We start from the raw sequence: 27,671 nt of genomic DNA, 5'->3' as shown, positions 1-27,671 counted from the left end.
CCTGGCAGGGGCGTGTGATAAATTCTTTGATGCTTCCTCCACCCCCTCCTGCCCCTCCTCCTGTGCAGTGGGAATCAGCAGCTGACTTGCCCTCTGAGCAAGGTATCTGTGGTAGGTAGAATAATGGCTCCACCAAGACATCCACATCCTAAGCCCCGAAGCCCGTGAATATGTTACCTCACGTGGCAAAAGGAACTTTGCAGATGTGATTATGTTAAGGATTTTGCGACAGGGAGATTATCCTGGATTATCCCGGTGGGCCTGATGTAATCGCCTGGGTCCTTGTAAGAGCGAGGCAGGAGTGTCAGAGTTAGAGACAGAGATGTGGTGACAGATGCAGAGGGTCAGAGTCAGAGAGATGTTTGAGATGCTACACTGCTGGCTTTGAAGATGGAGAAAGAGGCCACAAGCCAAGAAATGAGGCAGCCGCTAGAAGCTGAGAAAGGCAAGCAAATGGATTCTGCCCCAGAGCCTCCAGAGGGAGCGCAGCCCTGCAGGCACCTTGACCTTGGCCCAGTGAGACTGGACTTCTGACCTCATAAGATGATAAATCTGTGTTGTTTTAAGCCACTAAATCTGTAGTAATTTGTTGAAGCAGCAGTAGGAAATGAATACACTATCTTTCTCATACAACTGGTGGTCTCTGACTTTTCCTGTGCTATTCCTAACCACTGCTGGTGTTAATAAAGATGAAAAAGTTATGCTGCCACTTATTAGATTAGTTGAGGGGGCAGGGAGCATGATCTGCTCAATTTTACACACTCTTATTCTCTCACTCGCTGACTCATTAAGTCACTAATTCACTTGTTTGCTTACCAGTTAATTCACTCTCATATTCTTTCAGTTCAGTCACTCACTCATTCTCACACACACACACACACACACACACACACACACCTCAATAAATAGCTGTGAGTTGCTGGAGCATTGTGGCTGCTTCTTTGATGGCCATCGATAAGCAATGTTTGAGGGATGGATATGTCTTAGGAAGGAAGGTGGTGGTAGAGAGAGGCATCTGAAATTTCCTGGAAGCCAGACTGGTGGGGAAGGCAGGGTCATAAGCAGCCAGACCTAGGCTCTTTGGCACTGACCTCATACCAAGAACTCTTTCTCAATCAGATGTGAACAGGATGTTTTAATAAAAATGATGACAGGGGGCCGTCCCCGTGGCTTAGCGGTTAAGTGCACATGCTCCGCTACTGGGGGCCCGGGTTCAGATCCCGGGCGCGCACCGATGCACCGCTTCTCCGGCCATGCTGAGGCCGCGTCCCACATACAGCAACTAGAAGGATGTGCAACTATGACATACAACTATCTACTGGGGCTTTGGGGAAAAAAGGGAGGAGGATTGGCAATAGATGTTAGCTCAGGGCCTGTCTTCCTCAGCAAAACAAGAGGAGGATTAGCAGGTATGTTAGCTCAGGGCTGATCTTTCTCAAAAAACAAAAAAATGATGACAATGCTTTAGGTATATCATCTCCAGAAGCTTAGAGAGGGAGATTAATTTGTCCAGGGCCACACAGCAATGAGTGGCAGAGCCAGGCCTCAAACTCAGGTTAGTTTGACTCCTAAGGCCATGTGTTTAGCCTCCACTGGTAGTCTAGGAACTCCCTTGGCTGGGGCCAAGGAGAGGAGGAAGCGGGGAAGGAACAAGGCCAAGTCTTGCAGGAGGAGGGCAGGTGGAAGGACAGTAACGTGTCTAAATCTCAACACTTATGCAATTCAGGGGAGACTTTTCTCATCTGGATTGATCCTCATTCCAGGTGGATCTAGTTAATCTATCCCCAGTTCATAGGATGCCCGCATCCAGCAGGTAGACTGATCTGGTCGGCCCCCAGAACCACACCAGCATCTGCGGGTCCACATGGAAACTGGGTCCACTCCCAAGGGCAGAGGCTGGCTGAAGCTAAGTGAGGAGTCAGCACCCAGCCCAGTGGACTAGTGGACAAGTGGGCAGAAAATGGGACAGATGACCAGGCACAAGAGTGGGATCAGCATAGTGGGGGCCAGGCATGCCTGCTTACCTCTGGCAGGATGCGGCAAAGGGGGAGAGGATGGGATCTAGAACAAGACCAGCTTTGGGGAGATAACCCTCAGTGTGCTGTGGATACCCCTCACAGGCCTTGACAAAGCCACTCCCTTACACCACAGAGTAGGAAGAGTGGAACCATTGCCTCTTTCAGCCACAGTGGACATCTTTTGTTTTATCTGCCCAGCACCCCTTCCTTCTTTTGAGCACATTCCTTCTTCTGGAGAACTGTCCCCCAAACCAGTCATGGGGTTCCAGTAGGGGCCCATGCCCTTGGTCCCAGGAGTGGGCATATACCCCAGCTGGACTACTCAGAGGCCTCCCCTGAGGAGTGGGCACATACCCCAGCTGGACTAATCAGAAGCCTTCCTTTTTCTAATTGGAAATAAGGGAAGAAATCTTCATCTTCTCTCTGGAGATGAAGGTGAGTGGGTGGACCAGGGAGCTACTGAGGGTGGCCATGGTTCCAGCCCCAAGCAGCCGCCATTTGCAATAGAGAGAATGAAGCCAGCAGAGCACAGATGGGATGCAGGGAGAGGGGCCTTGTGGCATTTGAGTCCCTGGGTCTAGTCATCCCTGGAGCCAGCCACAGCCCTGCTTTTCCTATGGTTTGACCAATAATTTCTTCTCTAGTTCAGGCTGATTTGATCTAGATTTATGCCACTTGAAACCAAAAGTATAAGACATTAACCCAGATGTGATGGAAGTGAGCAATATAAGAAGACAGGAACTCTGCTCTCCCCACGTTTTCCATTCTCTCCTTCCCATCTCCTTCCTCTTCCCTCTACTTGGTTTTGCTCCACTGTACTACTGGCCAGACCTCTGGTTTGTTATTCAGATGGTATATGTACAACACGGGCACATCGTCACCCCTCAGTCATGATAGCCAATGCTTTTCTGAGCACTTGCTATGCATCTAGCACTGTACTGAGAGCTTTTATACCCATTATCTCACTTAAACCTCCTAACAGCTCCGTGGGGTGGGTGCTGTTGTTATCCTTATTAAATAGATGGGGAAACTGAGGCCCAAAGCAGGTCCGTTCCTTGCCCAAAGTTAGACAGCTAGTAAGTTTAGAGCTGATATTTGAACCCAGGCAGGTGCCTTGAAGGGCCCATGTGCTTACTCTCTACCCCAGACTCCTTTCTAGTACTCAGCAAATGTTGCCCACGAGTCTGCCTTGCTGCACGGGGACATGACATGACCAAGAATTGTGGCTGCTGTGTCTTGAAGCCTCAGCAGGAGTGGATGAGCATCACTCATCTCCTTTAATCATCACAATCACACTATGAGATACTCACTGGGGAAAGAGAGGCTCAGAGAGGTGAAGTAACCTTGCCAAGGTCACATAGCTGATGGATGTGGCGGCAGGATCAGAATCCAGCTCTGTCTGACTCTATGACACCTTGCTCACTGACTTAGCATCCCCGAGATGTTTTAGCCCATCCGTTCTCCAGCCGACCGGAAGGCTTACTCCCTCAGCCAGGGCTTCAGAGCTGCTGAAGTCTCAGTCAGGGCTGGCTAGCTGCCTCCTGGAGGGAGAGAGGGAGCATCAATGATGCTCAAACCCAGAACAGTAGTCGAGTGGCAGGCAAAGCCTGGCGTGGGAGGCTGCTCGATAAGCCATCTGTAAACATTTCCTCTGGATGAGAAGTATTACCCAAATGTAATCCCCAGAGGCCTCTGCGAGGCATACGTTGCCACGTTCCCTGGAAGGGGGGCAGGTCCCTTCTCCAAGTCATGTCCGCTGGTGACAGGCGGAAGATGGGCAAGGCTGAGTAAGCAGGAGCTGGTGGAGGCCAGGCTGGGGCCACCCGAGGGAGAGAGGGAAGGTGGCTACCAAGTGTACTGGTTATGCAGGTGCCCTGCCCTTTCACCCCTGCACTGTTCTCTCACCCAAGTGGAGGCAGGCATCCTTACTTCTCCAGCGAAATCTAGGCCAGGCTGCTCTGGGATCTGCTTAATCCCTGGGTGCTCTGGAGGGTAGGGTTCAAGACACTGATAAGACTCCATCCCCTCTCTTTGCAGACCTAAGCAAGTGAGGAGAATAGTTCACATTTGTGAGGCACCTACTATGTGTTGGCACAGTCATGGACATGTTATATGCAAGAGCACAGCTGTTCACAGGAGTCCCATTGCACAGATGAGCAAACGGAGGCTAAGAGAAGTTATGGCACATGCCCACATTTACATAACTAGTAAACAGTGGAGCCCAGATTCAAATACAGGACTGTCTGATTCCAGATGCCCAGCCCTTAACCCTTTACCTTCTTAAACCTATTGCCTCTGTGCAGGGGAACAAGGCAGGTGGTGAACCATTCAGGTGGCATCTCCACCCAGGCAGAGACCTGAGCCAAGAAGGGGAGAGGGTCCAGGTAGAGTGAGTGTGCCATGGTCACTAGGCTCCTATGGCTGCACCCTGTTCCTGGGCCAAGCCTGATGGGGTAGGGTTTAACATCTCAGGGATGGGGATCTCAGGTCTCCAGGCTAGATCTCAGGTCTAGTCTGTAGTAAGACAGACTAAGGCTTGGGGCAGGGAGCAGCCAGCTGAGGGCCCAGCAGCTGGTCAGGGCCGAGGCGGCTCTTAGATTCTGTCCCAGTCAGACTGGAGCAGGACCTGGAGGAGGACGAACGTGCAAGGCACAGGACATCATATAAGAGTGATGGAGTGTGGGGGCATCAATAGAAGTGGAAGAAATGATGCTGGGACACCCGTTTCCCAAATCTCCTCCAGGAGAGCCAGGCCTGTGGGGCCTTCTCTTCATCATGACTGCACAATCCCATCAGCTGATTGGTCCAGCCTGGGTCACATGGCCACACCCATCCAATCAGCTGTGGCCTAAGGGTGATATGGCTGCCCCTCTCAGGAGCTGTTGGTTGAGGGAGGGAGACTGATCTTCAAAGGCTTCTAGCACTCAGGAAAGAGTGGAGCTGCATGATTTGGACCTGGAGACAGAAAAGGAGAGTTGGGCATCCCCCAAAAGGTTGTTGGGGGTCCACCACAAGCCCCCTCAGCCAGAGCTTGGCACCCGGCACCTCTTCCCATCTCCAGACCTAACCCCATTCTGTTCACTTCAGCATCGTGGGCACAGCCTCTCCACAGAGGCAGAAAACGCCTCACCCAGCAGCCCTGCCGGGTGAGCAGCTGGGCTGGGAATGGAAGGAACTGACACCCCAAGTCACTCCCCAGACCTTCTCAATGTGCCCCCCTCACTACGCAAGCCCCAGGACATCAGTGATGACATCCTCATCTCAACAGCAAACACAGCCAGGAGCCCTGTCCCTCACACTCCCAGGCTCAGACGCATGCCCTCCAGGGAGCAGTGCATCTGGAGGAAAAGCATCTACCTGATGTGGTTCATGTGGCTTCCCTGGACCTAGCAATTAGCTGAGCAGGGAAGAGCCGTGACAATTTGCTGAGTTTATTGAGTTGCTTCTGGGGAAGAAGGAACAGTTGCCCACATTGACTTCCAGACTCCACTGTTCCTGCCTTGAGGATACGTCAGCATGAGAAGAGTCCCCCGAAAAGATACCAGCAAACTGCCAAGCGAATGGGGAGCACAGCAAGGGCTATGGGACCAAGGTTTGGGGCAGCATGTCTTCATGGGAAACCAAGAAGAAACCCAGCTTGGCCTCCGAGGCCCTCTCTGCTGTCTCCAGGCTCACTTGCTCACCTGTCTTTTCCTCTGCTTTTCCCCACATGTGCCCTCTGCTTCCACCAGCAGGATCTCATTTGTTCATTCATTCATTCATTCAAGCGTTCTTTCTTCCAGTGAGCAATATTTACTGAGCTTTTTCCATGTGTCAGACACTCTGGAAGGTACAGAGGAAAGAACTAGACAAGCAAGAAACAGCTTCTGTCTTCAGGGAGCTCACAATACTGTAGGGGAGGCAGACCCCTGAACAATGCCTGGTGAGACAAGGACTATGGTAGAGAAAGTGCACCGAGTCCCAAGGTACAGGGAGAAGCCAAGTGGCTTCCTGGAGCCAGTGGCTGTAAGATGACGCCTGAGGGATGAGCAGGAAGTAGCTAGAAGAGTGGGGCTGGATCAAAGTGGACGGGGAGAACTTGGCAGGGAGGTGAGTTCTTGGTCTTTGGAAGCACTCGGAACAGATCTTGACTGACCGTTTGTCAAGATTGCTGTGGTTGGGTTCATACACAGCTGAGCATTAGACCTAGAAGGCCTCTGAAGTCCTTCTCAAATAGGATTTTAAGATTAGCTGGTTCCCAGTCTCCTGATAGCAAAAGGGAAGTAATTAGAAAAGATGCCTCACTATTGAAAGCTAGAGACTCCCATTTGTTTGTTCATTCCTTCATTCACAAAGGGTGTATGAAAAAGTGCTCTTAACCGGCTCCAGCAAAGCAGCCTCCTGGCATAGCCGGCACCCCCATGGCCGTGACGGGTCTTGCTGACCAGTGCCCAGTGGCACTCTCAGCACCAGCTGCCTGCAGGCTGTCTCCCACCCCCACCCCCAACGCCTCTCCACTTCTGGCACCTACCAGCCGAGTCTCGCGCTTTCTGAGAATCACGTGAGTTTGTTGCCAACTCTCTCGGTGCCCGTCATACTTGTTATTGTAATTATGTGTTTTAAATTAAACAGCACATAAACTGATGAAATATGAGTGTGAACGGAAATATAGTTGCATCTATGGAAACTAAATTGAATGCTTTGGAATGACTCCATGAAGGAGAATCTCTAAAAAGAATTGCTTCCTAAACACGAGATGTGCGCCAGTGAGTCAGTTCAGTCGGGGTGGGACCGGGTCTCCTACCCACTGCTGCCTCCCCCGTACCCCGCACAGTGCCTGGCACACCGTCGGTGCTCAATAAGCATTTGTGGACTGGATGAGCTGTAGCAAAATTGGAAATGGTGAACGATGCATTATGGGTGTAGTTTATACAAGATGGACAATGCAGAATGATTCCAGGGTTAAAGGAAAGACCTTGACCCTGCATTAAAAGGATTGGCAAATAAATGTACATTGAAGTATTTTTACATTATAATGAAATGTTTAAGCTACGTGTATGTTCTTTATCATTCCCTACTTAGAAATTATTTTTTGCCAATCAAATATATCATCAGCAAGGCTTCCACAGTAGATGTCAGGAAACTCTTTCTGTAAAGCGTGAGATCAATATTTTTGGCTCTGTGGGTTATAGTTTCTGTCACAACTACTGAACTCTGCCATTGTGGCATGAAAGCAGATAATATGTAAACGAGTCAGCACAGTTGTGATCCAATAAAACTTTATTTACAAAAACAGACAGCAAGCTGTAGTTTGCCTACCCCTGTTCTGTGGAATTGATCTGTTCTGTGGGTCAGGCTCTGTGCTGTGTTGCTGGATGTACCGAGACAGAGGAAATCCTGTCCCTGCTCCTATGGAGCTCGCCTTCTCGTCGAGGAGATGGTCAAGTCAAAAGATGATTGTGAGGGCCGGCCCCGTGGTGTGGCGGTTAAGTGCATGCACTCCGCTGCTGGCGGCCCGGGTTCGGGTCCCGGGCGTGCACTGACACACAGCTTGTCAGGCCGTGCTGTGGCAACGTCCCATATAAAGTGGAGGAAAATCAGCATGGATCTTAGCTCAGGGCCAGTCTTCCTCAGCAAAAAGAGGAGGATTGGCATGCATGTTAGCTCAGGGCTGATCTTCCTCACCAAAAAACAACAACAAAAAAAAGATGATTGTGATATGGTGAGCCCAGTACAATGGCAGGGGCGTGCCCATGTGCAAAGGGGACACAGTGGAGGGAACTGCTTCCCCCATGAGGGCAGGGAGAGAGAGAGGTGGAGGAAAGGAGACATTTGGTTACGTTTATGGGGTCAGTCATATTTTCCCAGGTAGTCAGGTAGGGCAACGGGAAAGGGCATCCAGGTAGAGGGAACAGCATATGCAAAGGCATGGAGACATGAAAGTAGCTGGAGCTCACAGTGGGTGTCATTGGAGAGGGTGGCATTACAAAGTTTAGACTTTATCCTGGAGCCAGTGGACCTTTGCTGCTGGGTTTCCAGCAAGGCAGGGCCTGGATCAAACCTCCCCTCAGAGTACAGAAGGTGGATTGGAGGTGGAGGACAGATCAGAAGGCTGTCTCTACAGTCCAGGTGAGGAATGATGAGGTTGTGAGGTGGAGACTTGGCCATGGGAGTGAAGGAATGGGAGGAGTTAAGGTTGACGCCTGGGTTGGGTGGCTGGCAGGATGGTGTGGATTATGGGGAGAGAGAACACCAACGAGCAGGCATGATTGGGGGGAAGCTTTGGTTTGTTCAGAGCATAGTAAACACCCCAAAAACATGTAGGTAGGTAGCCGGGAGTCGAATCTTTATAGCATGGCCCCAGCCAAGAGCTGCCTGAACAACCGGGGTGGGCAGGCGCTGCTGGGAACCAGAGCCTTGGGAGGCCAAGGGGCCTCTTTCTAGATAAGTTTGGAGACTGGGGGAATCTGGCACCCATATCCAAAAGAGACCTGCAGTCATCCCATTCACTCAGTTTTTGGAAAATATATAACATCATGGATTTGTCCTGGGAAAGGAGTTTATCTTGACATAGCAAGAGTCCTAGGCATTTGGCTAAAGGAAAACTGATATGGAAATCATTTGTGATGAGACTGGGTGTCAGGGCTGAGTCAATAGAGACTTGCTTCGGGGATAAGAGGAAGCTTGAGGGGAACAGGAGTGGGCCTCCAACAAGGGCCTTGGTGCTCTTGCCCACCAGCACCAGGACATTTCTAGAAGGGTCTCCCGGTGGCATCAGTGTCCCCTCCATCCAACAGGGAGGAGAGCAGATGGCGGGTGGGAAGGGAAGAGGTGCTGGGAGTGGGTGAGCACCTGCTATACTTCACATTCTCCCTGGCTAGCCTGGGGGATGGAGGGATGGTTATGCCTGGCCCTGGGATGCAGAGATTCTCCCCCCTGAATCAGATCCAGGCCATGCACATAGCTTAGTTAAGAGATAAAGCCCATAGGAGGCGCTCTGGGAACACAAAGCCAGAGGCTGTTGACCGAGGAGTGGAGGCTGCACAGAGAAGGGCCCTTGCAGCTGAGTCTTGTAGATTACAGGCTTTGCAGGGACTCCCCGTGTCTAGGGAACCACAGTGGGCGTGGCACCCACTGGCAAGCACGGTGCCTTGTACACAGCAGTGTGTGCTTGGTGAGTAAATGAATGAATGAATATTCCCCCAGGATGTCGGTTTTCAGGAATGCTGAGATTTAAACTAAGATCTGCTGATACTCGTCCCCCAATGTACAATTAGGCAGCAATTCCTTGCAGAGTCACTGTTGTAATCTTATGGGGGGTGTCTCTCAGCACCCCAACATCCTGACTATATGAGAAGCTTCTTAAGAAGAAATGCTTTCCATGAAGTCTGCCCTGAGCTCTCCTATCACCCAGAGAAGAGCGTAGAGCTTTCTGCAGAGGAACTCGAAGCCACTTTTTCCATAATCAACTACATGCATTAAAGGGAGTGATTTTTTACTCTCCTCAAGCCAGATTCCATTAATGAAGCCCCATTTAATGGAAGTCAATTTACCAAAAAGAAAAAAAAAATTGAGTGTAATTGCTTAAATACATTTTATATTGTACTGCAATAGCAATTTCCTGGGTGAACTTAGAATTCCCCAGGCCCCCCATGGTGAAGTTAATGTGGACAGAAAGGTTTGAAGGGGAGAATCTCTCTTTGTGTTTCTCTCCTTTAATTATGATTCTAAGAGGGAGCAAAATTAAAGAGGACCCTGTGGGGAGGGGAGAGAAGAAAAAGAACAGAATGGAATTCAGCCGAGGCTGTTCCACTGCCCTCCTTCGTGCTTGCATGCATGTGTCAGTATAATGCATTGGCTGAGTATGTAGAATCTGAGCCGGATGGTCTGGGTTTGAATCCCACCTCTGCCACTTAATAGCTGTGTGCCCTTGAGCAAGTTTCTTAACCTCTCTGTGCAGCCAGGTGGTGCAGTGGGAAAGGACGTAAAGAGCAGCAAGTGCAAAGGCAGAGAAGCACAAAAAAAAGCAGTGTGTGTTCCAGTACATATAAGGTTTGACTGGAGAATGGTGTGTCTGAGTGTGTGTGTCTGTGTGCACAGGCGCGCGCACACACGTGCTCAGGGAGGGAAGGCAGGCAGGAGTCAGACCAGGAAGGCTCCACGGAGGTGTTATTTGATCAAAGCCTTAGAGGAAGTGAGGGGGCGAGCCAGTTGGAGGTCTGGGAGAAGAGCCAGCTAGCAGGCAGAAGAAATGTCAAGTGCAAAGGCCCTGAGGCAGTAGCAGTTCTGGCCAGTTTTGAACAGCAGGGAAATCCGTGTGGCTGGAGCCTAAAGATTAAAGAGCTGAGGAGAGAAGGAGGCAGGAGAGGTGAAGACGCACTGGCCTTTCTAAGGCCCAGAGGCCATAGGAAGATCTTTTACTCTAAAGATTGGAACCATTGAAGATTTGTTTTTAATTAACTCTATTCAGATATAATTTACATAAAATAAAATTACCCATTTTAAAAGTACAGTTCTCCGAACTTTGACAAATGGGTACATCCCATATAACCACCATCTCATTCATGATATAGAGCATTTCCACCTCAGAAGGTCCCCTGTCCTCCCTCCCAGGCAATCCCACCCGTACCTCTGACCCCTAGCTCTGCTTTCTCTCGCTATAGATTAGTCTTTTCCAGAGTCTCCTAGAAATGGAATCATACAGTATGTATTCTTTTATCACTCAGCCTGATGCTTTTGCGAGTCATCCCTGCTGTTGTGTGTCAGTAGTTTGTTCTTTTTATTGGAGAGTTTTGAGCGAGGCATGACACTGTCTCAGTGGCAGAGTCTGATGTGACGATTCCAACATGTAAGCCTCCAGGTTTTGACAGATGCCAAGAAAACTCTCAATGCACGTTTATGTCCAGGGAGGCAGGAACAGAACGGAGTACAGATGCCTGAGCTACACAGGGCCCTGAGAGTTTAAGCCTTGGGGATTAACAATTAACGGGATTCAAAGGTGTCCCTCGGGGCTTCCCAGGGCTGTACAATTGGGGGTTAAACAGATCCTGGGGCCGGAGAAGCCTTGCTGACTTGGAGTGACAATCCTGATCTTGACTCTTATCCAGCTCTTGGGATCTCAGCACCCTCCCCTCTCCATCTTGCAATAAACAGCCTTTGGTTCTGAATTATTCAGATAAATTCTCCCCATTTCTACTTCCCTTATGTAAACAGCCTTCCAGCTTTGTCACTGAGATAGAATTGAACTTGATCTGGGGGAAAAAACCCACTACTGTTTGTGGCTCCTTAGAAAACTTAAATGACTCAGCCTGTAATAAACTATTTTAAATGGGATCTGGTGAAATACAGTAATTGGTTTCTATAATAGCTCTTACCATAGCAATGTGGGTTGTATTCCTGGAATTTGGTGTGTGTCAGCATTTTCATTATAGTAAAAACTCACTTTTGCAGAGTGTGAAGATCCTTGGTTAGTTCTCTTGTTTAATACATATTTATGGAGACCCACTATGCTGGATATCTTCCATATGCCCCTCCAGATCCTCTCCCTTCCCTGCTCCACCCTGTTTCAAGCCTAGGAAGACTTACCTGTGAGGCTGCATCAGTGTGCTCCCTTGCCCTTCGGCTTCCAATAGGGCTATATCAACAGAAGCATCAGCTGGAGATTGGAGGAGGGGAGGGAGGAGAGTGAGTTTCAAGTATTCATTCCTTGCTGCCTCCTGATGGGATTTGCACACACTGGCTGTAGTCTTGACTGAAGATCTCGGTCCTGGATGGTGGCCCCTTCCATGCAGCCTTCTTCTTTGGGGATAGCCCTTTCCTCTCCAGGCCTGTAAGTGGTAACAAGCCCCCTTGTTACCAGCCCCAGGACACTGTTCCCTGCCTGGCGGTTTCCCCTTTGTAAAGAGTCCATTCATTACACTCCTGGAATTACTCTCACAGGGCGGTGCCACCTGTTTTCTGCTGGAATCCTGACACACCTGCTTTGTGCCAAGCGTTGTGTTCGGTGCTTGGTACAAAGATGAGGAATAAAAATGATGACGAACAAAACAGTAGCTGCCTTTTACCAAGAGCTCTCTATTGCCAGGGACCGGGCTAAAGTCTTCTTTGTGTATTATCTCATTGAATCCTTGCCACCCTCTGAGGGAGGGGTTGTTATTATCCCCATTTTATAGATCAAGTCACAGAGAGCTTGAGTAATTTTCATAAGATAACAGCCGATCCCTCTAGAGCCTGGGCTTCTTCACCACCAGGCTACACTGCCCTCTTTGAGGAGTTATCCTAGGGAGACACACACCAGATAAATGAATTACACTTTGAATAAAATGCTGTGACATCCAGAGGAGGGGAAGGGAAAATTATATTTATGGAGCTCTAGTGTGTCAGGTACTGGGCTAGGTTCTTTGTCCAGAAGCTCTCTCATTTATTCCACAAACTCTTCAGGCTGGTATTATTATTCTCATTCTCAGAAAGGTGAAGTAACTGGTCCTAGGACACACTGGTAGTAAGCAGTGAAGCCTGGATCTGAACCCAAATCTGTGTGGCTTCAGGCCAAGGAGAGCGGGAAAGGCTTTCCTGGGGATGTGATATTCGAGGGCGTCCCGAAGTTGTCTCAGCTGGCATGGGTCAGGCAGGAAAAGGGGTTACAGGTGGGTATATTCCAGACAGAAAAGGCAAAGACATGGAGAAGGAGGAAGCACAGAGATGTAAGTAGGGTGTCCGGGTGTGTGGGAGCAGACAGGAGCGAGGAGTGATGGAGCCAGCAGGTTTTGTACCTGATTCAGATGCAGGAGGAAGAAGGAAGACCGAGCATTGGGCCAGCTAGGAGCTGTGGGTAGAGGGGAGAAGACGGAGGGATTCCTGGGGAGCAGGGGAATAAGCAGAGAGAGGGGGGCATCGAGGGCTAGCCGGAGTTGGGGGAGAGGGCCAGTGCTGAGCAGAGGCCCGTCCAAGCAGGGGACGGGGTGGAAAGCTCAGAAGACCAGTCTTGTGGGGGCACTGGGGAGCGGCTGAAGGTTCTTGTGCTCTGAGTAACCCTAGGAGGAAAGCTGATTGACCTGGAAGTTGGCTCAGGACAGCAGCTGGTCAAGAGGCTGGGGCGGTGACCAGTGACAGGGGGAGATATCCTGGTGCCCCACCCAGTGAGCTGGACTGGCTGGAACCCAGAGGAGGGTGGTCTAAGGGAAGAGGGCCGAGCCCAGCAGCGGGGAGGGCTCTTGTGGAGGCTGCAGGGGCGGGGAGTGGAGGGGTGGGTACCAGAGACCCAGAGGCTAGTGAGTGACCCAAAAATGGGCTCTCACACCTGTGAAGGGCCGCACTGCCTGTAATGGCACCCAAGCCCTTTCTCCGGACTCCCTGGCGGGCCTGAGGGGTTGCTGGGATAGCTGAACCTCTGCATGGGAGTGGGGCCTAAACCTCTGCTGGGCAGGAGGCTGGTCCTCTACATGGTGGCTGGACTTTGCTGGGAGATCTGGGTCTCTGTTGCTGGTGGGGGGATGGACATCTGCTGGGGGAGGGTGGGCCTCTGCTGGGAGGGCTGAGATAAACCTCTGCTGGGGGTGCTGGACCTCTGCTCCAGGCCTGAAGGACCCGCCCCTCCTCTCGGCATCTCAGGGAAACCCAGCAGTGGGAAGAGCCCCTGGAGGAGCCACCTCAACGTGCTGAGGCCCCCGGCTACGGAAGGATGGCTGGGGGGGCACAGCCCTGCCTTCCTGCTCCGGGCCTGGGCTGAGGCCCTAGCACGCCTGGGAAGTGGGGAGACCCCTGGATGCCTGTGCCCCTGTCCCAACCCCGCCTGCTTCCTCTCCCCGCAGGTTCACCGGAGCCAGCCTCCCAGCGCCCGTCATCAGCAGCAAGAACTGGCTGCGGCTGCACTTCACGTCGGACGGCAACCACCGACAGCGCGGCTTCAGCGCCCAGTACCAAGGTAGGCGGGGCCGGACCGCCATGCTTCCTCGGTGGGCAGCAGAGATGACGCCTGGGGGGCTCATCCTGTCTCCAAACTGGGTCCAGTGTGGCTTCAAGGCGTCCTTGCCTCCGTTGTCCTCTTCCTATTTGCAGACCCAGAGGTCTGCACAACTGCCTCCCCCATCTGCCACTGTGGTCTGTGGCCCCCGGGAGTGACACTTCTCAAATTGTCTAGCCAGGCTGCCCCCCTCCAGGCCAGGTTAATTATAGTGGTTAACACCGAGTGCCTTCTAAGAGCCAGGGACTGTGCTGGGCACTTGATAAGCATCATCTCATTTAATCCTCATCATTACCCTGCGAGGTAAATACTGTCACCATCCCCATCTTAGGGACAAGGAACCTGGCCCAGAGAAATTAAGCCAGTTTCCCAAGGCCATCTGCACGCTGCCTTTTGAATCCAGAGCCCACCCTCTTACGCCCCAGAGTGGAGCCTACGCCGGTATAAAGTGGGAGAGCAGCCCACATTTCCAGTCTTTCATTTCACATAGGAGGCAAACGTATTACCAAGACAGACAAAATGACGTTAGGGAGCACTGTAGCTTAGGCGCTGGCATCTGAAGAGCTCTCGCGGCCAGAGATCAGACCAGGAACGGCGGGTGGAAGTGGCAGGTAAGCAGATTTCTGCTCCAATCGTGAGGGGTTTCCTAACCCCCAGAGCCGCCTATAAAAAGGAACATGTCAACCCCAAAGCAGGGAGCTCTGCACACTGGAGGAGATCCGGGAATCCAGTGGATGGAAGTAGATGACGACACTCCTTTTCAACCTGGAGTTTATTCGAAATACACACAATTTATAAACACCGAGGGTTAGCTTCATAACTTGCTCATTAAGCTTTAACTATCACCAGTTACAGATTGGTGCTGGTTCTAATTGATTTGACAGTGAGCTCGTATTACTCACCTATTAAGCATAAGGGCCTGTATGGGCCCCCGGGGAGTAAATAGAGGAGTGGGCTTATGTCGTAAGTGAGCGGGTGAGGTGCATCGGCATGTCGGGAGTGACCACGACGGGGGCCTGATAGAGGAGTAGAAGGTGGACTGTAGTTCCTGCCTGGCTGCCGACCGGGTGCTGAGGAGGGGTGTGGGTTCTGAGAGGAGGAGATCCCTGAGGCCCCGAGGCCCGTGACAGCGCAGCACACTGCCCACCCCAGAGGTGGCATGGGCGGAGTGGAGCCCCTCGTTATGAGACCCCTGGGGCTGGCTTTCCACCTGGAAAGTGGGATAAAAGCAGCACTGGAAGCAGAAACATTACCTTTAAAATCTGAATCTTTTATGAACAGCCTCATTTCCTTAGCCTTGGGGAGCAGGACACTTCTGAAATATTTAAAAAACAAATAGGAAACCAACCTGGTCTGAGGAGCTTCACAGAGCCTGGCTCCCAGAGCTTTCCTGGAGACAGTTCTCCTCCGCGGAGGCTGGGCCTTTGTGGGAGTGAAGCATATGTCCGGATCTTTCCGTTGTGTTTTCCAAAATAGAGAAGGTGAGACGAATGCTGTCATTCCATGTGATTAAACAGGTGCCGGGTGTTTCTAATTGTTCAAGTTACTGAGGGCCCATTTGTGACTGTCATAGGTTACGGTTTGAGGCCAGACAGTGGGCAATGAGAACCCAGACCAGGCAGTCTCTAGAAGGTCAGGAGCACACATTGATTGCACACCTACTGTGCGCCAGGCCGCGTACCAGGCTCTGTACCCCACAGCAGTGGCCAACGTGTTTTTAATTCCCATTTTTCAGCTGAGAAAGCTGAGGCTCAAAGAGGTGGCGTAACTAGCCCAGCTCACACAGATCAACAGCCTGTAAGTGGTGAAGCTTGAATTCATTCACAGGCCTGTGTGAGTTTCCAGCAAAATCCCAGAGCCTTCCTTTATGGTGCTTCAGGTATCTCACCTTTCCTATTTGACTGGGCACTTTTAAACTTTGTTTTGTTAATCTCACCCCCCGGTAAATGAAAAAAAATACATTTTCCAGCCCAGCCCAGTATGCACATATCTGTAGGACTAAAAGGAAAAGGTCACCCACTGCTATTTACTCTTACCAAGTGCAATGCACCCTGAAAATTTCTTTTCCAATTTGTAATGTTAGGTGTGAGCTCTGAATTAATTTCGCAAGTCTGTAGCAGGGAACAGCCCACAAGTGGAAGAACTGTTTTAGTTGTGAGCTTCTCAGAAGCAGGCCCTGTCTTACCGCCTCTCCATCTCCCTCCACACAGCCCAGAACACAGTGTGCACGTGGGTGTGCCAGTGTTCAAGGAGGGCCCTCTAGGTGTCAAGCCCTTGGCATCTACTCCTTCCTTCTATCCTAACAGCAGCTGTGTGAAGGGGGTACTGCTATGAGCCCCATTTTACAGATGAGGAACGACAGTGCGAAGAGCCTACGTAGCTGGCTCAAGTATCATCAATAGTGTGTCGGAGCCAGGTTTAACACACACAGTGATTCTCCCGTGGACCTTCTTTTTCTAGTGTTTTCCAGACTGAGGGTACGTGGTGCAAGGGTCTACAATACCACTTAGACACTCAACTGGTAACTCTGCCAAGCAGGATTTCTCAACCTCAGCACTGTTGCCATTGTGGCCTGGATAATTATTAGTCGTGGGGGCGGTCCTGTGCATTGCAGGGTGTTTAGCAACATCCCTGGCCTCTACCCACAGACGCCAGTAGCACCTCCACACGCACAGTCATGACATCCCAAAACTCTCCAGATACTGCCAAGTGTGCCCTGCGTGCAAAATCACCCCCGACTGAGAACCATTGCTCTAAAGGAATGAAAACTGTGGAAGCACTAAAGAGCAGTCTAGGTTTTGCTGCTCGCAAATTCGGCCCAAAAGAGCGGCAGAGACAGGTTTTAGCGAAGGGACCGATTAAGGGTGGGATTAAAGGAGCCCATAGGGATGATGAGGCGCCCGGGGGCTAAACAGCAGGGAGGCCTTCACTGCCAGGGGAAGGGCCACGGGAGGGAGCAGCCAGAGCTGGAGCCATTGAAAACGACTGCTTGGTGGGACTGAGGAGCCCGCGCACTGCCGACGCACAGCGAGGACGAGGGGCCCGGGAGTCTGTAACCAGCGCAGGACGAGGGGCCCGGGAGTCTGTAACCAGCGCAGGACGAGGGGCCCGGGAGTCTGTAACCAGCGCAGGAGGAGGGGCCCGGGAGTCTGTAACCAGCGCAGGACGAGGGGCCCGGGAGTCTGTAACCAGCGCAGGACGAGGGGCCCGGGAGTCTGTAACCAGCGCAGGACGAGGGGCCCGGGAGTCTGTAACCAGCGCAGGACGAGGGGCCCGGGAGTCTGTAACCAGCGCAGGACGAGGGGCCCGGGAGTCTGTAACCAGCGCAGGACGAGGGGCCCGGGAGTCTGTAACCAGCGCAGGACGAGGGGCCCGGGAGTCTGTAACCAGCGCAGGACGAGGGGCCCGGGAGTCTGTAACCAGCGCAGGACGAGGGGCCCGGGAGTCTGTAACCAGCGCAGGACGAGGGGCCCGGGAGTCTGTAACCAGCGCAGGACGAGGGGCCCGGGAGTCTGTAACCAGCGCAGGACGAGGGGCCCGGGAGTCTGTAACCAGCGCAGGACGAGGGGCCCGGGAGTCTGTAACCAGCGCAGGACGAGGGGCCCGGGAGTCTGTAACCAGCGCAGGACGAGGGGCCCGGGAGTCTGTAACCAGCGCAGGACGAGGGGCCCGGGAGTCTGTAACCAGCGCAGGACGAGGGGCCCGGGAGTCTGTAACCAGCGCAGGACGAGGGGCCCGGGAGTCTGTAACCAGCGCAGGACGAGGGGCCCGGGAGTCTGTAACCAGCGCAGGACGAGGGGCCCGGGAGTCTGTAACCAGCGCAGGACGAGGGGCCCGGGAGTCTGTAACCAGCGCAGGACGAGGGGCCCGGGAGTCTGTAACCAGCGCAGGACGAGGGGCCCGGGAGTCTGTAACCAGCGCAGGACGAGGGGCCCGGGAGTCTGTAACCAGCGCAGGACGAGGGGCCCGGGAGTCTGTAACCAGCGCAGGACGAGGGGCCCGGGAGTCTGTAACCAGCGCAGGACGAGGGGCCCGGGAGTCTGTAACCAGCGCAGGACGAGGGGCCCGGGAGTCTGTAACCAGCGCAGGACGAGGGGCCCGGGAGTCTGTAACCAGCGCAGGACGAGGGGCCCGGGAGTCTGTAACCAGCGCAGGACGAGGGGCCCGGGAGTCTGTAACCAGCGCAGGACGAGGGGCCCGGGAGTCTGTAACCAGCGCAGGACGAGGGGCCCGGGAGTCTGTAACCAGCGCAGGACGAGGGGCCCGGGAGTCTGTAACCAGCGCAGGACGAGGGGCCCGGGAGTCTGTAACCAGCGCAGGACGAGGGGCCCGGGAGTCTGTAACCAGCGCAGGACGAGGGGCCCGGGAGTCTGTAACCAGCGCAGGACGAGGGGCCCGGGAGTCTGTAACCAGCGCAGGACGAGGGGCCCGGGAGTCTGTAACCAGCGCAGGACGAGGGGCCCGGGAGTCTGTAACCAGCGCAGGACGAGGGGCCCGGGAGTCTGTAACCAGCGCAGGACGAGGGGCCCGGGAGTCTGTAACCAGCGCAGGACGAGGGGCCCGGGAGTCTGTAACCAGCGCAGGACGAGGGGCCCGGGAGTCTGTAACCAGCGCAGGACGAGGGGCCCGGGAGTCTGTAACCAGCGCAGGACGAGGGGCCCGGGAGTCTGTAACCAGCGCAGGACGAGGGGCCCGGGAGTCTGTAACCAGCGCAGGACGAGGGGCCCGGGAGTCTGTAACCAGCGCAGGACGAGGGGCCCGGGAGTCTGTAACCAGCGCAGGACGAGGGGCCCGGGAGTCTGTAACCAGCGCAGGACGAGGGGCCCGGGAGTCTGTAACCAGCGCAGGACGAGGGGCCCGGGAGTCTGTAACCAGCGCAGGACGAGGGGCCCGGGAGTCTGTAACCAGCGCAGGACGAGGGGCCCGGGAGTCTGTAACCAGCGCAGGACGAGGGGCCCGGGAGTCTGTAACCAGCGCAGGACGAGGGGCCCGGGAGTCTGTAACCAGCGCAGGACGAGGGGCCCGGGAGTCTGTAACCAGCGCAGGAGGAGGGGCCCGGGAGTCTGTAACCAGCGCAGGAGGAGGGGCCCGGGAATCTGTAACCAGATCTCTGCCTTCTCAGCCCCTCACATCTGCTGTGCCTTCCATGGGCCAACCCAACAGGAAACCAGGAACAAGGGAACAGAGTCCCTGCTCTGTGCCCTGGGAGGCTGACGGGCTTTACCAACGGGCTCCCTTTCTCCAGCCATCCACAGAGGTCAGCCTCTGGGGCACAGAGGGGGACAGAGAGGTTTAAAGAATGGATCTGGGAGAGCCTCAGCGCAGGATCACTTTCCCCCCACTCTCAGCTTTACAGCATGGCAGTCTCAAGCGATTTATGGCACTTCAGAGCTAATAATTACCAACTCCTAGTTGTGTCGGTGGAAATTTTGTCCCAGAGACACAAAATATAAATAAATAAATAAGCTTGAACACAGCACATTCCTTTCTCGTCTCAGTCTGGTCAGAATGTAGGGGTGTTCATGGCCAGACACAATTTTAACTAGTACCACTCGGTATCGGGATCTGAGTTCTTGTCTGGCTCTGCCTCTAGCTGGCTGTTGGAAGGTGGGCAACTGTATTTAATTTAAAACACATGTTCTGTGTGACACTGCTATGTGACGGCATGGAAAGATGAACACGACAACTAGGCCCATCTCTGCTCTCAAGGAGAACATGTTGAGAGGAACAGACATAAATCTATAACTTCTGGATGGCATGGTGAGAGCTGTAATTGAGGCCTGATGAAGGCTTCTAGGACTGGAGATAAAAGGGTGATTAGTTTTGCTGGAGGCACTTAAGGAAAGCCAAAAAACGTGGCAGTGACTTCAATGTGGGTCTCAAAAACATGCCAGACAGACAATAGGAAGGAGCCTTCTGGGTAGAGCAAAGACGAGAAGACATGAGAGCACCCAGTCTTAGCAACCACAATTCCTACGTGTCCAGAGCTCAGGTGGGCAAACTGCAGCCTGCTGGCCAGATCCAATTCTCAGTCTGTTTTTGTGTGATCCTTGAGTTCAGAATGGGTTTAACATTTTTAAACAGTTGAAGAAAAAAGTCAAAAGAAGAATATTTCATAACACATGAAAATTGTATGAAATTCAAATTTCGTTGTCCATAAATAAATGTTTATAGGAACACAGCTGTGGTCATTCGTTTACAAATTGTCTGTGGCGGCTTTAGCGCTACCAGGGCAGAACTGAGCAGTTTACAACTGAGATAACTGATAACCAACAGCCTAATATATTTACTCCCAGGCCTTTTATAGAAACATTTGCCAACATAAAGCAAAATCTGCAGTCTAGTGCAAGGGTGAGCAGGGAGGGGCAGCGAGTCCTGAGGCCAGGAAGTAAGGTAGGGGTCACATTGTGAAAAGCTGCAGTGAAGGGGGCTTGATCCCATGGGTGATGAAAAGTGATCAGAAATTTTTAACAAGAGGGGATGATCACATCTCTGTGATCACATTTTTATTTTAGAAATGTCTTTGACTGCTCTAGAATGAAAATGGGGAGACAGATAAGAGTCTTTGAGAATTAGAAGATGACGAGATCCAGAGTTTAGGCAGAAGCAGTGGAGATGGAAAGGAGACAGATCAGAAGAGATCTTTCCATGGTAAACCACGCTGGTCTCATGACTAGTTAGATCTGAGAGTGAGATGGGATGGGGGGAAAGGAGACGAAGGAGTCAGGGCTGGATCTTAGGTTTCTAAGCGGAGTAAGTGGGTAAAAACAATGATGTTATTAACCAAGGTGGTCTCGAGCAGAGGCAGACGGGGGATGGATTTTGTTTGGGACACTGATTCTAGCATGTAGTGGAGTATCAGGGGTTGGGGGACTATCTAGGAGGTAGTTGGCTATTCTGTTGGTCTGTGGCTCAGAGAAGGGTCTGGGCTAAAGATAGAGATGTTAAAGGTTCAAGGCAAAGTGGAGGCAGAGGCCACCCATCCCCTCTCAGGGCAGGAGTCCTCCCCATGAGTATAACGTGAAAGCAGGGCCCAAAAGAGGGGTTTTCAAAGTGTGTTCCTTGGAGGCCAACGGGTTCTCCCAGCAGCTGCCTTGATAAGGGCTGAGCGGGTGGGACTCAGGCTTCCACAACCAGAGCAGTTTCTCTGATCTGTTTTGTGTAGTGGGCATTTACCTAAGAGTGTAAAAGTGATAGGTTCCTGTACCTAAAGTGTTTGGCAACCACAGGACTTGAGGTTACTTAAGATTCCTTCCAGTTCTGGAAGACCATTGAGGTTGTGTGATCAATCCTTGTGCCCCCAGGAAAAAATATTTCCAGTCCTTCTCGGAGTGTTAATTGCTTGTTTGGTTCTTTTCAAGCCTACAAGGAATGACAGTGAGAAGAGCCTTTCTTAAATGCCCTCAGTGGCCAATGATCACAACTGGTGAGGGGCCTCCCTGGCAGGGAGGATGGCACCCTTCACTACCTCCCTCTTTTTCTGTAGAGAGGGAAGAATGTTAACCCCACAGAGCTACTGGAAATTAAAGGATATTCTGGTAAAATATCCGGCACCTGGCAGTTGCTCAGGAAATGGAACCTTGAAGCCTCGTACCCCACCAACGACCTTGACTCTGTCATATGAGGAAACCCGTGTGCAGTGAGAGTGAGCTGGCGGCTCCGGCTCCTCCTTAGATGTGTTCCCTTTGCCTGCCACTCTGACCTGATGATCCTCATCTAGTGCCTGTCCCTCCCTTCAGCCAAATCCTAGCCTGGCCCTGCTGTCTCTTGTCAAGTCAACTCTGGTGACCGGGATATGGAAGATATTCCACAGTGAAAGCCATTGGCTCCTCTGCTTTCTGGAAGTCCTGCGCTGAATCTCAATTGTCTGCAGAATAAACTCTTCCCTTTGAAAACAGTTTGCATTTACCAAGATGCTTGCGGCTTTTCAGAGTAACAAGCTGAAGCTTCTGTTTTCCACAAGAACACATCGTGTTGTTGGTTGTGACTGATCCACAGTGTTGGACCAGAGTGAATGTGCCCCAGGCATCGGTGGTCCAAGCTCTGACCCTTCTGTCCTGTCATTTCCAGGTTCGGGGCCTCTAGGGGCCTCAGCACAATTGCAGGGTTATTGCTACCGGGCTCAGGAGCCCAGGGCCAGGTGCCTGCAAAGCCAAGCTTCTGAGTTCAATCAAGAGTGAGCACAGGTTTCAAGTGTAACCCATTCCTTTTGCCAGGAAATGAATTCAAAGCACATATCCTTCTAACAGTTGGTCTTTCATGCACTCCATCATCATATTGTCATTGGGAACCTTATATGTGCCTGACTGTGTCATTCACAGGATGCAGGTGTAGGAGCTCATAGGGCAAATAGCTAGGAGAACAGACATGGTGTGGTAGTGTAATAAGGGTTTCAACACAGTCCGAATGAAGCCTTGAGGCGGTGATGACTTCTCCCGGAGATGCATAGACAGCCAGAGAGAGGAGGTAACCTTGAGTGAGGCCTTGAACAACAAGAGGTAGCCAAGCAGAGACAAGGAGAAAGGGAGTTCCACAGAGAGAGAAGCATTGCAAAGGCAACTGAAACCATAACTGATGGCTCTTAGGGACTCCCTTAAACATCTTTCCTCCAGTTGTTTTCTCCAGCTGACTTCTTGGAAGTTGTTCATGAAGACCACCGCACAGTCCATTCATAATAGCAAAGCACTATTCTAGGAATTAGAGCATGCCGCCCCCCACACTGCCTCCCGACTACCAAGCCAAGGTTCTTCTCTTCTTTAGGAATTCCAGTGGCTATGAGGTTTGCTGTGGTTAACCGAAAAGCCGTGGCAGCAGCATCCAACAGAGCACTTCTTGCAACCCAAGTTGGGTTGATGATTCCCTCTTCCTCCATGTTCAAAAAATCACCCAGCATGTTGCATCACCAGCTTCTGAGGAACTTTGCATACATTTCTCAACTGTCAGTCATCCTTCAACAACTGCATTCTTAGCAATGGTCATTGCCGGAATTTTGAGCGTCTTTTAATTACTTCTATACCAATTTTTGGCTCTTCATTCTCTGGAGCAGTGATTCCAAGCCTGGAATGCACCAAAGCAAAGCACCCAGAAGAAGTCTTTTTCAGGACCAGCTCTTGTAGCATTCGACACATCTGTGACTATTTCTTTTCATTCTCTTCCACATCGCTTGTCCCAGCAATCTTCAGCATGGCCACTCCATCTGCAGTTTCAGCAGATGTTCATTTAGTTTTTCTTTTTCATGGTCACTCGTGGTAACATTCTAACTGCTCAATGATTTGTTGAATATCTTTCTCAATTTGAATCTTGCCACCTTTTCCTTGCAAGAATGGCATCATCTCTGGTCACAGTAAGCGCTCCAACTTTTCCTAAGTCCTGAAGTGAAACATCTTAAAGATTTAGAGTCCAGCTCTCTTTTCCAAACACCGCCCCAGCAGTAGCAACAGTTTTGTTGGTTCTTTCCGTGACACCAAAACCTGGGGCTTGGACTGCTATAAACTGAAAGCCAACTTGTATCCTGTTCAAAATGAGTATACTGAGAGCATCTTCAGCAATTACAACCAAAGGCTTTCACTGGACATTGGCAATTTCAAGAGTGGGTACAATGAACTGGACACTGGAAATTATAAGTATCCTGGAATTCCCATTTCTGAACTTTTGATATATAATTCAAGAAGAGAGATATATAATCTTAGTCAAATTCTATGTCTTCATTTCCTAATTCATCATTCAGTGTTTTTCTGCCTTGTATTGCGAGGACATGCTTCCAACCTTTGTGATTATATCAGAAATGATGTTGCTGATTTCTCTGTCTCCATTTTGCAGAAATTGTGGCAAACGGAGCAATGTCTTCAGGGGTTATCACAGGTTTAGTCTGCTTCCTAAGTTCAGCAGTTACAGTGTCCACATGCGACATCACACCTTTCCTCATTTCCACTGGATTAATAACTTTGCGAATCTTCTTGAAACCTTCCACGGCCATCGAGCATGCCAGTGCAGTAGCAGAGGTGGTGCCACCCCAGCCTCTTCATTTGTGCTGGCAACATCTTGATCAAGTCTGGCGTGATAGTTTTATGTTTATCCTTCAAGTCAATTGACCTGGCCGCAGACACCTCATCTTTTGGTACTTTGAAGCTCCCCCAGCTCTATTCCATAATCACTATTCTTCTCCATAGTGAGGGCTTCAGCATCTGCTAGAAGCTCTGTACCTTGAAGCATGAAATCTTAGGCATCTGCACCGAATTTTACATTTTTGGCATAAATCTGAGTGAGATGAGGAGCCAGTGTGCTAGACACGGCTTTGTCTAGCAAAGGTCTGTGCGTAATGAAAGCATTTCTACAGGGCTGGAGGCCAGGTGGCAAGGCAGGCCCTCAGCGACAAGGGAGGGGCAGGGTGTAGGATGCACACCCAACAAGCCGTCAAAGGGGAGATCAGATTTCAGTTTTTAAAAGATCACTGCCTGCAACATTTTTTAAGATGGGATAGAGAGAGTGAATCAGTGAACAAAATCCAAGCGAAAAAGGATGAGTGTAGGGCAGGAGTGGCTTTGAACATTGAAAGAAGGCTACACATTGGAAAATTTTTCTAAGGTTGAATGAACTGGATTTGGTGAAGGAGTGGGTGTAGGGGGAGATGAAGAGATGGTCCAGCCAGCAGGGCAGCTAAGTGGTGGGAAAGGGGAGGGGTCAGGGTTAGTGCAGGAGCTCACCCTTATGGAGCGAAGTCTGAATCCACTGGGATGAGAAGAAGTTGCCGGTTCCACCCACTTCATGATTCCCAGAGCCTTGGAGACAAGTTAGGCCTCCCTCTTTTCTCTTCTCCAGTAGCAGGTCCTTGTCTCCTGCTAACTCAGCCCAATAACTCAAGCTGCAGACTAGAGAGGCATTTGTATTCCCAGATTCTTCCAGCTAATGTATACCATGTGTCCCGCTAACCTTTACAACAGCGGGGAAATGTCTTGTAATTAACCAGAATATAAAGGAGGAATGGAGCAGCCTGGCAGTCTCCTACAGTCATTATCATTCGGAGGAGACGAATGTACCTAGTAAGATTTCCATCAGCCACTTAAAGCCAGCAGTCTTCTCTTAGGAGTCTTGACTTTGTTCATATACAGTGCAAAGGCATGTATAAGTGTGAATTATATTTTGTATGTGAGTATTTGTAGCCATGTGCACACAAGTGCACAAATGTGTTCTTGTGGATGTACTTGTAGACAGGAATATGTATGTACACGTGGATATGTGCACACACATATGTGCATCAGGAGGTGTGCATTCAAGTGTAGCCAGAACCATGGAGCTAGCCCCAGGCTCCATTTTATCTCCACTGCATTAATGGTTACAGAATCCTCCTGTAAGAGACCAATGCGTCACTGTAGTATTGGCACTGCGCTAGTGGGTGCTCCAGAAATGAGTGACTGTGCAAACAACATGAACAGATACCTCCCAGAAATTCTCCAGGTCCTTACTGTTTTGTCCTTCATTTCTGATTGGGTCCTTCAGTAGTGCCCTGTGGAGATTTGGAGAGGGAAGTGCCCTTGTTCCCTGACTCTTTGTACACTGGTCTGCTCTGGTCTGTCAAACTAGTTCTTCAATGAGCTCATTTTGTGGCTAATTTCACATGGTGTTCCATATTCCGTGATCACTCACCACCCACTTGGTCAGATTGTTTGAAAGAAAAATTAGCTATATATGATTTCATGGTGTGACCACTTCCCTGGGATTGCTCAAAAACTGAGGCCTCAGCATAGGGAGGTGGTTTCTTGATGCTAACTTTCCTGTTGATGTGGGTCTTGCCAAGAGCTTACCCCTCAGCCAAGGACATTTTCCTGACCCACTCATCAGCCCCTGTGATGGTATGGGCCCACTCTAGGCTCTACCTTCCCAGAGCCTGGGCCTGGGCCAGCTGGACGTGCATCTTTTAGAGATTGTGTTGTTGGTAGGAGGAACCCCTGCCCATAGAGCTGTGGCCCCCGCATTCCCCAGGCGAATGTGTGGTGCCCACAGGCAACATGGGTGACACAACCTCTGGGACCCAGCTTCCAGGAGTAAACGGTTGGTCACAGTTTATATGTAAATGAAGGAGCCCCCTGTAGCTTTCAGGTTCCTTTTTCATTCAGTTCTTCTTATCACCTTAACAAACTCCACCCTGTGATAAGTAGCAGGAAGCAAAAGAGGAAGAACAGAAGGTAGTTCCTGCTTGGGAGGCATGATGACGTCATCCCCTACTAAAGTGGCCCAATGAATACTCTGCACTGATCTGTCAAGTTTGACAGTCCTTCTTGGGAAGGACTGAGTAGAGAGGATGGACCCAGAAATTGGAAGCATTCCTTCTGGGGCCTTGAGAGAGGAGAGGAGCAGCAGCCTTTTCCTTGGTGTAATCTCGAGAAGAGAAGAAGAGGGTTCCCTCTTAGCCACGCCCTCATGTCCACCCGCATCTCACAGCCCCCCTCAGCAGCTACAAGGAAAACCCAAGCATCCGTGGCACACTGGCCCCCTTCCTCATCCCCCTTCCTCTGTGGACACTACAACCTGAAACAGTGGGATTGGGAAGACTCTGACTCACCTCCTCCTCTTGGCCAGGTGTCCTGAGCCATCTCCACAGACCTGACTTCAAATGGGCCACCCTGGGTCACAGAGACGCCCCTTCCCAGCCCTGCTCCAGTGCTGGGGCATCAGGGAGAAGAGCCTGAACTGGTCTTGCAGTGCTGGGACCATTCTTGTTCTCTTAGGAATGATGGAGTCAGAGGCATTTTTCCCAGCCGCTCTGTATTAGCTAGGCTTGAATAATGCATGTTTCCCTGCTAATCCCTCTGTTTGATAATGGGTCCACGTTAGTGTTCATTGGAAATTTTCCTGCTGGATACACATGAAGAGTAATGCACATTTATAAAAAGCACGTTGGGAAGCAGTGACTCTGTGGTAGTAACTGAATTTTATCAAGCATTCAGCTTAGACAGCAGCTTGCCAGGAGACAAGCCCTTGGGAACTTTTTGATGTAGGCAGAGCAGGGGTGGCAGGGGGACTGGGAGATGGCCCTCTTGCACACCCGATCGCCATGGGCTTTAGTTTTGGGATTGGCAAGTTACCTCCAGTGCAGAGCAAGTACCTGAATTTTCAGGACCTGAGCTGGGGAGGGGGCAGACGCTGGAGACGGTTAATGGTGCCTCTGGGATTGCTTTGGGGGCAGGTCATAAGAGAAGATGCTAAGGTCAGCCAGGCGCACAGCTGCTTCCTGGCTGTGTGTCCTATAGCAAATCACTTAAACCACTTTGAACCCAGATTTTATTATCTATCAAGTAGGTATAATAACTACCAGTCAAGGTCGTTGAATGTATAAAGGACAAAATGAAATGATTATTGAGGGCCCACGACGTACTAGGTGCTTTCCTAGGCACTGGGAATACAGCAATGAAGGAAACAGACGAAACCCCTGCCTTCATGGAGCTGACATTGCAATGCAAGTGACAAAAATCACTAAGTAAAGGATAGAGTATGTTGGATAGTTCGGGAGATCAAGTCGGGAACGGAGTAGCGTGAACTGGGGTTGGAGGCAAGGATGGAGTGGTTGAGAAGGCCTCCATGAGGAAGGGGTGTTTGCACAAGTGCTTCAAGGAGAAAAGGGGCGAGTCATGAAGATATTTGGGGAGGAGCATTCTAGGGAACTAGCAGGCTGAAGCAGGAACATGCCTGGCATATTGTAGGAACATCAGGGAGGC

General features: G+C 51.2%; 1 protein-coding gene across 2 annotated transcripts in view; it reads left to right on the top strand.

Annotated features, from left to right (window-relative positions):
* Positions 1 to 27,671, top strand: part of CSMD2 (CUB and Sushi multiple domains 2) — a 606,380-nt gene that overhangs the window by 265,797 nt on the left and 312,912 nt on the right. For both annotated transcript variants that reach the window (XM_058553610.1, XM_058553609.1), the window contains exon 6: positions 13,808 to 13,920. In XM_058553610.1, coding sequence (XP_058409593.1) covers positions 13,808 to 13,920 — 113 coding nt within the window. The remainder of the gene's footprint in view (positions 1 to 13,807; positions 13,921 to 27,671) is intronic.

Source organism: Diceros bicornis, chromosome 13 (genome assembly GCF_020826845.1).
Source record: "Diceros bicornis minor isolate mBicDic1 chromosome 13, mDicBic1.mat.cur, whole genome shotgun sequence".
NCBI classification, from domain to species: domain Eukaryota; kingdom Metazoa; phylum Chordata; class Mammalia; order Perissodactyla; family Rhinocerotidae; genus Diceros; species Diceros bicornis.
The sequence above is the reverse complement of the archived record's forward strand: the minus strand, read 5'-3'. Positions and strand labels throughout refer to the sequence as shown.